The sequence below is a fragment of the Neofelis nebulosa genome, chromosome 2, assembly GCF_028018385.1.
Source record: "Neofelis nebulosa isolate mNeoNeb1 chromosome 2, mNeoNeb1.pri, whole genome shotgun sequence".
NCBI classification, from domain to species: domain Eukaryota; kingdom Metazoa; phylum Chordata; class Mammalia; order Carnivora; family Felidae; genus Neofelis; species Neofelis nebulosa.
Window position 1 is genome coordinate 191,954,227 of NC_080783.1, and position 15,427 is coordinate 191,969,653.

At 42.6% G+C, this 15,427-nt stretch overlaps 1 protein-coding gene across 30 annotated transcripts in view; it reads right to left on the minus strand.

Moving 5' to 3' along the window:
• The window catches only part of MACF1 (microtubule actin crosslinking factor 1), a 335,119-nt gene that overhangs the window by 162,615 nt on the left and 157,077 nt on the right, over nt 1–15,427 (minus strand). For 19 of the 30 annotated variants that reach the window (XM_058717965.1, XM_058717978.1, XM_058717958.1 and 16 more), the window contains one exon: nt 758–924. In XM_058717965.1, coding sequence (XP_058573948.1) covers nt 758–924 — 167 coding nt within the window. Of the gene's footprint in view, nt 1–757; nt 925–12,986; nt 14,118–15,427 lie in introns of those variants that run through there. The other 11 variants (XM_058717949.1, XM_058717956.1, XM_058717951.1 and 8 more) reach the window with 3 other exon arrangements.

Sequence of the window (15,427 nt, forward strand, 5' to 3'; positions counted from 1 at the left end):
CATCACACAAGTTCACACAAAGCAAACGTCTTAGAAGTACCCAGAGCTGGAACACACTAATTACATTAGAGAGAAAGCAAGATGTTTAGAAAGATACTAATCCCATTTTTAATTACATGCCAGGAACCCAGTGCTCCCTCATCCTAAACCCATAACAGCAGGTTGGTTGGATTTTATGGGAAAGCCAGTATAGGGTGAAAGCTGGGATGTGTTTATGATCATTAACAGTGCAATAATTTTAATTTTTGTCATCAAAATTCCTATCTTCCTCACTCATCTCACTCCAGCCAGCTGCTATTCCTCATCCACTCCAAGTAAGCACCCACTTCAGACCCTCTACACTTGCTGTTTCCTCCATGTGAAGCCCTTTGACCCTAGGAGGACTGTGTGGCTCGCTCCTTTACAGCTCTGCTCCAGCACCCTAATCAGAGAGGCCATCTCCAGCCACCCGTCCCAAGTGCAACAAACCCCATCACTCTCTACCCCTCTACTGCACTTACCACCATATAACAGAATGCATTTCTTTATTCACTGCCTAATAAATAAACTCCATAAAAGCAAGAGCTATTGTGGTTCTGTTCCCTGGTGTTTGTACCCAGTGCCTAGAGTAGCAGGAATTCAATACATACTCCTTTTTGAAGTGAGAAAATGAGTCAGAGTGTTGATCCTTGGTTCAGGGAAAGAGTGGCATTATAACTTATTGCAAGCAAGATGAGAAGAAGCTCCTCCAGGCACAGTGAAATCCCACTGCATTTACCTGTATCGGTGAATAAGTGCATTGAACATCTTCCCATCACTCCAGCAGGAGGAAAAGTTGGTACATTTGATCCCTGTGTAACCAGCTGTCACCTTCTGGGTCCACAGGAGAAGCTTCTCCTTGGCTGACATGTCCCCTGATTCTCCACTAATGTAGATGTCAGAGATCTGCCAAAAGATATGGCACGGGTACTTTAGCATAAATATGAAGAAGCCTTCTAGCCTTCTCTTCTTCATGCATATGGCTCTTAGAAGAAGAGGGAGATCGAAGGCTGGTACAACTTTGAATGACAACTCTAACAGATATTCACTCTGTTTGGTAGTCAGAGATACAAATTAAAACCACGAGAGGTCATTTTTCACCTATCAAATAGGGAAAGTTTTTTGTAATGATATTAGTTAGTACTGGAGACAATACCTAACACTGGACATTCTCACATATTGTATCAGTGAGAATACACATGCCCTAACTCCTCCAGATGAAGTTTTGAATCAAAAGTCTTAAAATACACATATACTTGATAGGAAACCATCAGAGACACACACACCAAAAAAATTTATACAAGAATGCTTACCAACATATGATAAATATTACAGCAAAAAGCTATAGAGCTTAAGCTCTAATAAGGGATTGATTGGTTACAAATTAATAGCATATACACAGGGTGGAATTGTTTGTAGCACTATAAAAAGGTATGTTTTGGCAAATCTTAATGACAAAAGAAAATGATCACTGTATGTTATGAAAAGAAAAAGAACGCAAACAAAACAATTTAATAGTTTTGTTAAAAGATATACAGAATACCTAAATATATAGTCATATGTACATACATATATATACATACATATACATGCACACAAGGTATGTGATAAATGCATATATGTACATGAGGGTAAATAAGGGTAAATACAGGAGAGAAAGACACCAAACGAATCATCACAGGTATCTCATAAGTGGTAGCATTATAGGTGATATTTCTCTTTCCCAAATTTTCTACATCATGTACATTTTTATAAGAAGAAAACATGTTAGTTTACAAAACCCCCAAAATCTAGCACAGGAACTACTTAGAGAGAGGACAGTTTGGGAGAGAAGAAAGTGCATGCCTTTGGTTCCATGCAGACCTGGGTTTGAATCTCAACTTCAAAAACTGTAAGCTGGACCTCAGTCATAACATCTGTAAAGTGGGAATAATACCTACTACCTTTTCTCAGGATTGCTGTGATAACCGAGATTATATACTACAGCACCCAGCCCAGACATAGGGCTATGCTCAACAGAGTTCTGTTTGCTCTTCCTTGTATGGATGATGGTCTTCCTCCAATTCTTACTCCCACATAACACTAAATACTATCTTGAATTACTGGCTATTATTTCATACATTTGATCTTATCTCCCCAAGACTATATAGGTTTCCTGGGGAGCCAGTACCACAGCTAACAATCAGAACTATCTAAAATTCAAGAGCAGCCCCGAGAGAGAGAGCTCCTCGACACAGGGCATGTTCAAGAAGAAACGGGGATGTTGTGAAAGAAAAACTTCCAACTCTGAAACTCAGCGATCACGTTGCTTCCGTATATCACCCACTGCACCTAGTGTTGTGTTAGTTATACGCTGAACATTTAACACATTTAATTAATGATTATTTAGTTTAAAAATAAAACAATAAAAATAAACAAATGTATTTTAGGGTAAGGTCTACATAGAATCCCGAGACAGGCTACTTTTTAGACAGCAAACTTACTCATTAGCGAATTCAAAACAGTCTGTAGTATAACCAAACAAGTTTGAGCTCATATCAACAATGGTTGTCTCTCCTGGAGAGACTATGGATAATTTTATTCTCTTTTTACTTTTCTTTTATTCAGGCTTTAAATACTGAACATACTTTACATTTATAATGAAAGCCAGAAAACAATATTTATCAATAAGAAAAAGAAAAAGCCTTTGAGTCAGAGAGAAAAGCACTGGAAAGGAGGTATTTACCAGGAACGTGACTTCACATAAATAAATGACCAAAGCTTCTTGCACCCCATCTTCCCTATATTTAAGATAAAACAATAACTTTATCATACAGTCATTATAAGGATTAAATAAAGCGATGTAGGTAATATGCCTAGAAAATGTGCATTTCCTTTCCATCATAATAACACATCATGCCCAGAACAACTTGGGGGCCAGGTGCTTTGGGCAGGGAAGGCACAAGCATGTCAACAGAACACCTGTCTCTTAGCTGTCTCCATCAGGTGCACCACTGTGAATGGCGTAGCCTCCCTGGTCGTCAGTACATGGGAACAATCAACAATAAGGCACTTTCAAGTCTCTGAATACTAAATTTACAAACTCAACTCATAGCAGATAAGATTAAATCAGGTGAAGATACTCTAAAATTCAGGGGGAAAAAAACAGGGCCAAGAACTTTCATACTTTATTAAGTATACAAGAAAGCTGAAGACTCCTAAATATTACTAAGATGCCTAAAAAAGGCTATGGGAACAAAAGAGCATGGGTGGCCTTCACGGAGTTTGGAAAAGGGAAAGCCATAAGTGCTGCCTCCAAGACAGTGATGGTGAAATGGTGGCCTAACCAGCAGATCCAGGATTCCTGTCCCCTTGACAGGTGTATTTCTACAGGAGAAATCAGGCTGCCAAACTTTGATGATGCCAGCTAGTAAGATCAGCCTGCAAATCTGTCCTCTCTACCCACTGCCTCTTTGCTCTGACTCGATGTTCAGCTGACAACCTTCCATTATTATTTGCTCACGATACAGACATCCTAAAGCGACAAAATGCACAGAGTGGTCGATTCAAATACTGTACCACTTGGCAGTTATAATTCATAGTGTAAATTAATTTACATCAATTAATCTCTAGCCAGTATGATCACTGTGAATCAATCCCCTAGAACTCAGTCAACAACAAGTGTACCAAAAAAAAAAAAAAAAAAAAAAAAATAGCAGAGTTGCAAAGCTGAGGGCCCAACAATGGATCATGGTACCCAAGCTATCATCCTGTGACTGCAGTGACAACAGCTCCTCTCTAATACCAATTCTATTCCAGTTCTCCTTACCAACACTTGGATGTGCTGATTTCAGTGGCCGATTTCAGTGGCCAGATACCACTCACCACTGACAGATCCCAGCACTTCCACTGTAGCCGCTTCAGACACAGTAAGGCAAAACACTGCCGGGAACAGGACAGGTGGAAGTGAAAAGGGATACAATTTGAATACACAAGATGAAATCTGAGTATTTGGGCTATTTATTTTTTTAAAATCCCAGTTAGTTAATGGGTATTTTATGCCCAGTACAATCAGTCAATCTCTCTGGTGGCATCCTATCACAGTATTTTTGTATATTGCACTGAAAATAGTTCATTGAACAGCTTTACTTCAGATTTCCCACACAGCTATAATGAAACAGGGAAATGTCTGGATCCCTCAGGGAAAGGAAAAATACCCTGTTTGGACTAGGGCCCTTCCTAGACTGTGCGCTGGATGAGAAAAATAGGATTCTCATCACAACCATCTCAGTAATTACATTGGGCTTCTGTCCATCTCTTCATGTAACGTTCACATGTGATGTACACAGTGCTGTCCTTGGGGCTATGCAGAAGCTTCTACCTTAATCTTCCAAATACAGAAACCCGGCTTCAGTGTCAGAGAGCTCTCCCCCTCATCTGGGTTTTTAAAAATGAGCCATGTAGAGAGAGAGGACAGTCTCAACACCATCCCAGAGACTATGCGTGCCTACCTGAAGTCTCTTTCAACTAATTCCTTCTCTGAAGTGTATCTAGAAACTTAAGGTGTTCCTAATAATTCAGTAAGTATTTATTAAACAACATCTCATCTGTGTTTAACATTATTCCAGGCACCATGGAGAAGAACAAAAAAAGTCAAACACCATTTATTCATTCTGTTATTTCTTGACAACCACTATATAATAGGAGCTGTATTTAAGTTCTTTCATCTCAAGATAAAAAAGTCAAACACCAGGGCACCTGGCTGGCTCAGTTGGTAAAGCATGGGACTCTTGATCTAGGGGTTGTAAGTTTAAGCCTCACACTGGGGGGGGGGGGGGGAGGGGGGTAGAGATTACTTTAAAAAAAAAAAAAACTTAAAGAAAAAAGTCAAACATCAATTGTTTATTCTATTTTTCTTGACAACCACTATGTTCTAGGAGCTGTGTTGAAGTTCTTGGTATCTGAAGACAAAAACACAACCTTGGGCCTCAAGCCCAAGCAGTTTAGCAGGGGAGACAATATGCCACACAGATCAATGCTGTGACACAGATAAGCAACTAACCTGAAGGAGCATGCTGAAGAAGCTCTCTGAGATGACATTTATGCTGAGTTTCAAGACAGAAGTAGAAGTTAGCCAGTTGAAAAGAGGGAGATAAAAAAACAGACATGCTTGCCTTGAAAGAATTTAGGTGGCAGACTCCCTATCTGGCTAAAATAAAGCTACCCCATATAAGGTACTCCCCAATTTTTCCAAATGACAACAGATGGATGGAAGAGAGGAATGGGGAAAGGGAAGATTTGTGGTCCTCTTGCATATATAAACTTCTGGAAATTTTTTTAGATATATACACTTATTTATTTATTTATTTATTTATTTATTTATTTTAATTTGTAATGTTTATTTTTGAGAGAGAGACAGAGACAGAGTGTGAGTGAAGGAGGGGCAGAGAGAGAGGGAGACACAGAATCTGAAGCAGGGTCCAGGCTCTGAGGTGTCAGCACCAAGCCCGAGGCAGGGCTCGAACTCACGAACCGCGAGATCATGACCTGAGCCAAAGTCAGACGCTTAACCAACTGAGCCACCCAGGTGCCCCTATACACATATTTAAAATTAAGTAATATATCTAATGCATTAATTTAGAATTAATGCCACTTGCTGTGATGAACACTGGGAAGTTGTATGGAAGTGTTGAATCACTATATTGTCCACGTGAAATATTACAATGTATGTTAACTAACTGGAATTTAAATAAAAACTTTGTAAAAATTAGAATGCTTTTTCTACTTTTCCATTTCATAAAACCATGTTATCAAATCTCTTCACATGCATCTTTAACATCAATGTCTTTTTCATCAATAAAGCTACTTTAATTAAAAAAAAAACAACAAAAGCTATTTTTGAGTGAATATTCTAGAAAACTTCACCTACATTTCTTATTAAAATTTCTGAGACACAACAGCACTTTTTTGAATCCATGTTGTCACTGGATATTCTATCCCCAGCCACAAGAATCCAGTTGCATAACATTGGATTAGGGGTTTTTTTTTCATTTATTTATTCTATTGGTATTTATTTATGGTTTCCATAATATGAACACTTGCTGTGTTTTTTATAAGTGATGTGACTGATTTTTTAAAAGTTTTTAATGTGATTAAGACTTATACACAATTACATCCAACACTTCAAATTAGGAGGTTTATAGTCTATAAAACAATAGTCTGTAATGAAAGCCTTCTTAAGTTTTTGGTCTTTTTTGGTTAACCAATTATGTCAGTTGATCCCTATAAAAGTTGATTATCGACTAAACTAGCAGATGGTGACACAAATTCATTCATCCTATTTCATGAGCTGTATTTTCAGTGGGGGCCCAATAACAAGAAAAACTTGACAAAGAGAATCCCTCTTTTCTGAAGGCTAATTTCCGGAGGGAAACAAAAATCTTACCATCTATGTAGCCATATGTGGGGGATGGGAGGGTCACATGAAAGAGTTATGCTGAAGGCCCCAAAGAAGCAACTGTAACATAGTAAACAGTAATATCCAGTACAGGGGCTCAGCAGAATGAAAATTCATCTGGGTTAGAGGGATTAAAAATCATACTTAAAGAAGTGTGATTTAAACTCATCCTTGAAGGATGTTATCAAAGGGACAGGGAAAAGAAAAGAATTCTAGGTAGAAGGTAGATGCCAACAAAGACTGGAAGTTGAAATAAGCTGAAACTGGAAAAGATGGTTAAGGGGTTGACCTGGTAAGATAGGTAGATTTGGGGGACCTAGGTGGTTCAGTTGATTAAGCGTCTGACTCTTGGTTTTAGCTCAGGTCATGATCTCACGGTTCGTGGGTTCAAGCCCCACATCTGGCTCTGTGCTGACAGTGTGGAGCCTGCTTGGGATTCTCTCTCTTCCTCTCTCTCGATGGCCTTACCCTACTCATATGCTCTCACATGTGTGCTCTCTCTCTCAAAATAAATAAATAAACTTAAAAAAAAAGGTACGTTCAAATGGAAAATTGACACAAGAGAGAAAGTCAGATAGATTATGGAGGGTTAGAATATCAGACTGAGGAGTTTGGACTTTGTAAGTCTATATAAGTCTCAGAGAACAGGACTGGATGTAGGGAGCAAACAGATACTTGATTCTCATGTCCTGAAGTTCCTAGCAGACCTCATTCCACTACAGAGACAGCATCGGACTGAAAACTTCCGTCCAAGAAGCAGGTGAGGGCATAGTGTGGTTGTTCATTACAGATGCCTGGCTGGTTACAGGGATCTAATTGCAGCTGTGTTTATTACCAGCACCTGAGTTAGGCAACAGTCATGGGGTGCACCTTTCAGCATTCAAATTCAGGGTCTAAACCCTAGGTCATAAAATATGCGCATCCTTCAATTCTACTAAATGCTGGTAAACTGCTCTCCAAACAGTAGTTCCACTTTATACTTTCACGCACGAAGAGATTTTTTCCATCACTCTACATCTTCATCTATACTTGGTATTTTCAGACTTTTTATTTTCTGATGGGTATAAAATACTATCTTGTTTTGATATGTATATCGTTGGTTACTACTAGTGACAGAGACGTGTATGAGGCATCTGGGTTTCCTTTTTAGTGAATTGTTTATTCCTGGGTTTTCCCCTATTTTTCTACTAGGGTGTTTACCTTTTTGTTTATTTGTAGGGATTCTTTAAATATTACTACTAATAACTAGCATTTATTGTGCTTCACTGTATTAACTCATAAAATTCTCACAACGACTCTACAAAGTATATACTACTGTTATCCTCAACTTACAAATAAGGAAATTATATCACAGAGAAGTTAAGTAACTTGCCCCAAGTTTCACTGCTAGTAGGTAGTAGAGCTGGAATTCAAATTCAGACAATCTGGCTCCACACTCCTAACCACCTTACTTATACTACATTTCAGAGATTCTGAATATTAATCCTTTTTCAGAATATGCATTATGCAACCATTACCATTATTTTTCTTAACTTACCACTTGAAATGGAAAGTTTCAAATACATGCACAAAGAAACTGAACAGTCTAGTGAACTCCTATGTACCCATCACCCACTTTCCACCATTTCAACTCAAAGCTAATCTTATTTCATCTACACTCAACCCACTTCACGCTCCCCTGATATTATGAAGCAAACCCACACACATGGCATTTCTTCCATAAATACTTCAGTGAGTAGCTCTAAAACATGAGGACTCTTTTTTTATTATTATCATTTTTAAGTAATCTCTACACCCAACGTGGGGCTTGAACTTACAACCCTGAGATCAGAAGTCACATGCTCTAATGACTGAGGCAGCCAGGTGTCCCTAAATCATGAGGACTCTTTTTAACATAACCATACCACCACTGTTACACCTAAAAATTCATGATTCTTTTTTTTTTAATTTTTTTTAAATGTGTATTTATTTTTGAGAGAGAGGGAGAAAGAGCATGAGCAGGGGAGGGGTAGAGAGAGGGGGACACAGAACCTAAAGCAGGTACCAGGCTCTCAGTTGTCAGCACAGAGCCAGATGTGGGGCTTGAACTCATGAACCATGAGTTCATGACCTGAGCTGAAGTCGACGCTTAACTGACTGAGCCACCCAGGCGCCCCTCATGATGATTCTTTAGTAACAATTATTTGGGGGGGTGGGGGTAGAGAGAGAGAGAGAGGCAAAGGGAGAATCCCAAGCAGGCTCCACGCCCAGCACAGAACCCAACTCAGGGCTCCATCTCGCCACCATGAGGTCATGACCTGAGGCAAAATCAAGAGTCAGATGCTCAACCAACGGAGTCACCTGGGCGCCCGTAGTAATAAATTTTTGAAAAAAGAAAAAAGTCCTTTCTTAACCAAAGCTCCTTTCTTTTTTTTTTTTTAATTTTTTTTTTTTAACGTTTATTTATTTTTGAGACAGAGAGAGACAGAGCATGAACGGGGGAGGGGCAGAGAGAGAGGGAGACACAGAATCGGAAGCAGGCTCCAGGCTCTGAGCCATCAGCCCAGAGCCCGACGTGGGGCTCGAACTCACTGACCGTGAGATCGTGACCTGAGCTGAAGTCGGATGCTTAACCGACTGAGCCACCCAGGCGCCCCAAAGCTCCTTTCTTTAAAAAAAAAAAAAAAAAAAAAAAAAAAAATTTAGTGTTTTATTTTTGAGACAGACAGAGCGTGAGCAGGGGAGGGGCAGAGAGAGAGCGAGACACAGAATCTGAAGCAGGCTCCAGGCTCTGAGCTGTCAGCACAGAGCCTGATGCGGGGCTCGAACTCACAAACCGTGAGATCATGACCTGAGCCAAAGTCAGAGGCTTAACCAACTGAGCCACCCAGGCGCCCCAACCAAAGCTCCTTTCTTAACTGTGATTTTAACTGCTACATTCATCTAATAGGATCATCTGGTTAATTTTGCTTTCTCCTCGCCAATATTAGTAAAACAATTCCCTATAATTAAAGAGGAGAAATGGGAAAGGGATACTTGTAAACTGAAAAGGCTGAGCCCAGAAAATAATATACCAACCAATTTCCTCATCATTTCTAGCCCACAGTGTTACCTTACTATCACTCAAAATTGTATGGACTCTAAGGTTTCATGGCAAGGACACTGGTATACAGCTATGTTCTTCATTCAACAGAACCCACTAACAGTGTGGACAGGAGACTGGCATGGGAGCCAAGACAGGGAGGAGGAAGGGATTGTCAGTAATTTTCCTTGTTCCAGTAAGCCAGGTATTCTGGATACTGATGGCAGCTGGCAGTAGGGAGTCCTCCTGAGAGAAGGCTTGTGCCTGACACTCCGACCCAGCTCCAAATCCCAGTCCACTTATCATTCTGAAAACTGAAAACCATTTTTGTTAGCTGGTCCCTATCATCCCATTTCTGTGTTAACTATTTCCTGACAAGGGAGGTATCAACTATAACAGGTGAACAGTAAAGTAGACCATTTGTCTTCTATTATCTAAACCCCACACTCGGGGCACCTGAGTGGCTCAGTCGGTTAAGCATCTGACTTCAGTTCAGATCACAATCTCATGGTTCGTGAGCTCAAGCTCCACATTCTCTCCCCTTTCCTCTCTTCCTCTCTCACTCTCTCTGTATCTCGTGGGATTCTCTCTCTCCCTCTCTCTCATAAATAAATAAAATTTCAAAAAACAACAAAATAAACCCCACACTTGGCAAGAATCAGAGTCAGTTCCCATTTCTCTCTATCCCTAAAAGAAATAAAACCCACTGCGAAGTTTGTGTCCAGCCACAGCAAACCCAACCCTGGCCCCATGTCCGTCAATACACCTTGGGCAATCAACAGGAGAGATGATAAAGCCTAAGTTATGCCAAGGACAGGCAGCACTCCAGAACTTGAACTGTTTCCTGAGGAGGGTTACTACTCTAACATATTAGAAACAAAAGAAGCACCAAAAAGCAAACAAAAAAATCAAGTCTGTGGAACTGCCAGCTGTCTCCTCTTTAGGAAGGAGCTGGAGTGTGACCAGCAGCAGCTGCTCCTCTGACCCCTGTGTCCTCCCAGGGCAATCACCCTCAGCAGAGGGAACGCACATTCCTGTTAGATGCTCCCATTTGGGGTCTCAACCCACAGTTTACAGGAAGCCTGCAGTGTCAGAACACGCTGCTTCTGTCTCCCTGGCGGCTGCTGTCCTCGAGGCCTGTGAACAGCATGCTGATAAGGGAGCAGCTCCCTGAAGAAGTTCCTGTAGAGATCAGTGAGGGATTCAGGCCTCCTGGCCTACAGGACTTTCATTCTGAAGGGATTTCACACTTATCTTGAGAAGGTACTCATCTGTGATACGGGATGGTCAGTCTGTGGTCCCTGCTTCACACGATGGGCAAGGAGCCTCAAAAATGTGTCAGCCATCTGAGCTGATGCTCAGTCACTGAACTTTTCAGCCTGGGCTATAACTCAGTGGTCTGGCTGTGCCTGCTCTGGAAGGGTCGAAGGGATGGGATGCCCAGAAAATATGACACACCAATTTGATTCACATATTGAAAACAGCAAAAGAATCACACTGCTGTCAATACTGTCAAACTACAGAAAAGGTTTCTCCCACCAATCTTTTCTTTAAGACTCTGCACAGAGCTGTTCTGTGGAGATCCCATAATAGAAGTGCCTTGATCGCCTATGGACCATCATCAAGAATAGATTTTCATTAGGAGTTCTTTAAAATTTTACACTCGTAACTTTCTGAAAATCTCACACTCAATTACAAGCATGTTTCCTAAAACATTATGATGCCTCCAAACCTCAGCTTTAATACTAATGGTATAAAAAGAGCAATCAGTTTAGCAAAACTGCTCTATATCCACTCCATACAAAGAGCTCAAATACTCATACACTCCGCCTCAGCAGCCTCCACCTCCACTGCTTTCCTTCCCACCTTCTCTCTTTCTCATTCTCTCCCTCATTCTCTCTCTCTCTCTCTCTCTCTCACACACACACACACACACACACACACACACACACACACACACTTTTATACGGAAAAGTCTAAGGTCTCCTTAGACTCTTGCCCAACCATATAATAAGCATCTTTTTTTTTTTTAATGTTTTATTTATTTTTGAGACAGAGAGACAGAGCACAAGTGGGGGAGGGGCAGAGAGAGAGAGGGAGATATAGAACCCGAGCTGTCAGCAGAGCCTGAAGCAGGCAGGGCTCAAACTCACGAACCACAAGATCATGACCTGAGCCAAAGTCGGATATTTAATCAACTGAACCACCCAGGTACCCCATAAAAAATATTTTCAATGGCCACATTTCCTTCCAGCTGTTGGGAGTCCTCAAACTCCATAATAACAAAGGGGACTGACATGAGCCTATCGATGGAGGAAATTCATCCCCAAAGAGGACATTTTAAGCACAGATCAAGCACAAGACATTGTGTCTCTATTCAGCCTCATGCTGTTGGGTTTGATATGCAGGGCACCAGTACGGAACGGAGGCCACATCCCTGGGCAAGGAAAATGTCCTATTTCTTCTTCCACCTTTTGCTGCACTGGGATCCTAAAGTTTTTATTTCTTCTACCACAGGAAGCTGATATGCCAACAAAAGTTCTTCAGTCATTGGTGAATTAATAACTTCAGTCACCTACACAATCACAGACCTACATACAAGACCTTGTGCCGCCCACTGTCTTGCTAGTCCCCTTCCCCTCACTGTGTCCAAATCTCTTGAATTCCTACTTACTCCTTGACCCTAGAAGCATTCACAGTGCCCACCACCATCACCACGGACACCTATGCCTTCAATATAACAACAAAAACTTGTTCAAGCCATAAACAAGTCCACCCAGAACACAAACTTTTTCTAGCCTTGAACCTTCAAACTATTCTAACCCCTCCTCTCTGAGTTAAGCTCCAGATAATTCTGTGCCCCTTTCCTCTAATGCTGCAATTAGGAACCCATGGAGGACCAGCCCTCTCCACCTATACAAATACCGAATGGGTGTTGTCATTAGCAGTGTCCCCACAGGAGTGGGATTACATCAGCCCTCGTAAGAACATCACTCTCCAGGGAAGAACATCACTCTCCAGGGAAGAGCAATCACACTGGGGTCAGCTGCCTTGGCCCGAACCCCTGCCATGTTCCCTATGCCTTCTGCACTCATTTAGGAGATTCAGCTAGGCCTCCCTTCAGCCACCACACTACAACTTCCTGTAGCAGGGATGCTCATAAACAGACCTGCCTGAGAAAGTTAAGTACTCCCTAGCACTGCACTTTGAAAGATAACCCCGCCAGATAGCTCGAGCAATTATGCTGTGTGGTTACCCGGAATCAGGGATTCCCCAGAGACAACGAGACTTGGTTTCAAGCATCAAGGGGCAGATCTGAAATAGACTCCGCTTGCCAAACCCAATCACTAACTCTTGGTACGTGACATGGGGGTAAGTCTGCGAAGAAGCACCAGGATCCTCACTTCTTAGCACACTCCACTTTAGTAAGTTTGAGGGCCAGGAATCCAAATGTGAATGTAGTCCACCTACCTCCTCCAGACCCCATAGTGGGGTGTGACTTGCCTCCAAAGAAAGGGTACCATCCTCTTCAGAGAAGGATGTGGAGCTCTTTTCAGGCTCTGTGTCTCTAGGTTGGATCCCACGAAAGTGTGGCCCGTCGCTGCCGTAGCCAGAGGAGGAGGGCAAAACGCTCACAGTCCTGCCGCTGATGGATAAATCACTCTGAGAAGTAGGCAGTCTGGGACCCTGGGGGGGCACTCGACCCACATGGGCAGGTTCTGTGCATCTGTGACCTCTCGACTGATCCGGCAGTGATGAAGGGACAGAAGGCTCTGCAATCCAGGCACCTGTCTGAGGGCCACTGCAAATACCCGCGGTTCCTGCCCCCACACCCTGGACCCCTGAAAGTTGGTCTGGAGACCCTGCATCGGTGGGGTGGTCTGTCAGGGGGAAGGTGCCGCTCCGAAGTCCAAGCTGAGCACCTCCTTTCCCCACTGCAGTCTCCCCTTGCAAAGGCAGCAGCACAGCCCTGCTGTTGCAGGACGCCGTCCTCGGAAATTCCACCAGTTGGCTCACTGACTTCTCACAGTTCCTTTCCGCCGGGTTATCAAGCAGGTGAGCGATGACAGTCCTCCCCTCTTGCAGGGAATCCCAGACCCCTCCGGCAACTGATGACTCATTCTCCAACAAAAGGTGAGCAGTCTGGATCTCCCCTTGGAATCTCTCCTTCACCTGCACGATCATCCCCTGAGCACCCATCCCTGAGCTGGGGGCTGAGTCCCGAGGCAGTAAAATGTCCGAGGAGGGGTGCTCTGCCCCTCCTGCTCCTTCCTCCTTTTGGAGACTCACTGTTAACTTCGGTAGGGTTTCTGTCTCTTCAATTACTGTGGTTCCTTCCAAGGGTCCCTCCTCATGAGATACCTCTGGAGTAGGGGTTTTCTTCCCCCTCCACTTCCTTTTGAACCGAACCCTTTTCTTAGGAGATATGGGAGCCTTCTCCGGAATAGCTCTTGAATCTTTCGGCTCCTTAACACAGCCCAGTGAATTTCCCATCGCCTTCCTCTCCTAATCTCATCAAAAACGCAGCTAAGCCGGTCCTGGGATCCCAGAGAAATCCCAACCTTGGCTTCATCGGATTAGATGCACATTTAAAAACATGCACTATGCCGGCAATCCCTCCAATTCTTTCTCCCTCCCTCCCCGCCTCTCTGTCTCTCCCAGCCGCTGCCGATTCAGACAGCCATCTTACAGGCTCAGAGCTGCAACAAGACAAATTCAAAGCATCTCACTGCAGTTCAGAAATCACTTGACCTAAAAGCAGACAGAAACCGGATTGGCTGCAGCTTCCTCTCTCCAAATATGAGGTAATTGGAGCACTGCCCTCAGAAACACAAACAGAAAGCAAAAAGGAGCTAGAAACCAGGGGGGGGGGGGGGGACTAGGGAGGGTGAGGAGGAGGGGGTGGGATGTAAGAGTAAAAGGAAAAGGGAGGGGAAAGAAGGGAGGCCATGGAAGAAGGTAACGTGAAGCGGGGAGGAGGAGGAGGAGGAGGAAGAGGGGAAAGCAAACCAGCGTGCCGCTACCTTGGCAGGGAAGAGCCAAGAAGAACCAGGGCTGGGGACGCTGCCATTATCACTGCCCCCCAGACTCTGAAAGGAAAGAGATTTCAATTGTTCTGCCAGATACCCAGAAGAAAATATCAAGCAATGAAGACAGATGCTCAAATTTTTCAGGTCAGAAATAATAAAATTATCTTAAACAAATTATAACCTGAAGAGAGACCCGAACCTACTCCTCACAGTTAAGAAACACAGGCTTTAAAGATCTAGCCTCCTACAGCATTTATTTCTCTCCTCGCCTTTCCAAAAAGAGAGACAGGAGAGAGAGAGAGAGAGAGAGAGAGAGAGAGAGAGATCGAGATCGAGATCTGTTAATTCTGTTAGCCAATGACACAGAGGAGACACTGGGAAATCATTTTTGAGTATTGTGTAAGGAGGCTCTGTAAAAAGGATACGGCTTCCAAATACAAGAGAGAAGCTCCACCTCTACTGAACAATAGTTACACAAATGTTCACCAGTAATCACTGATGCCGCCAGCTAACATTTTTTTTCAGCATTTGCTACGGCCAAGCACTGTGCTAAACTATGGATTACCTCATTTAATTCTGACAGTAACCATATGGAGTCAAAACTACTATTTTACAGGTAAAGAAACGGAGGTTTAAGAAAGTTGATTAATTTGCTCCAGGCTACACAGCTAATAAGTGGCAAAGCCAGTCCGTGAACTCCTATTTAAGATTGTTAATTTCAACTCCATGTTATGCTATGTTCTAACTGTGGCGGGGATGGGTCTGTCCTCAATTAAATAAAACAGGAAGATACCCACTGTTCTGAATTGTCCACTAGACTCACATGGGCCAAGGACCCAAACAGATAACACTGGGAGTAAGAGAGGAAGTTGCTAAAATGAG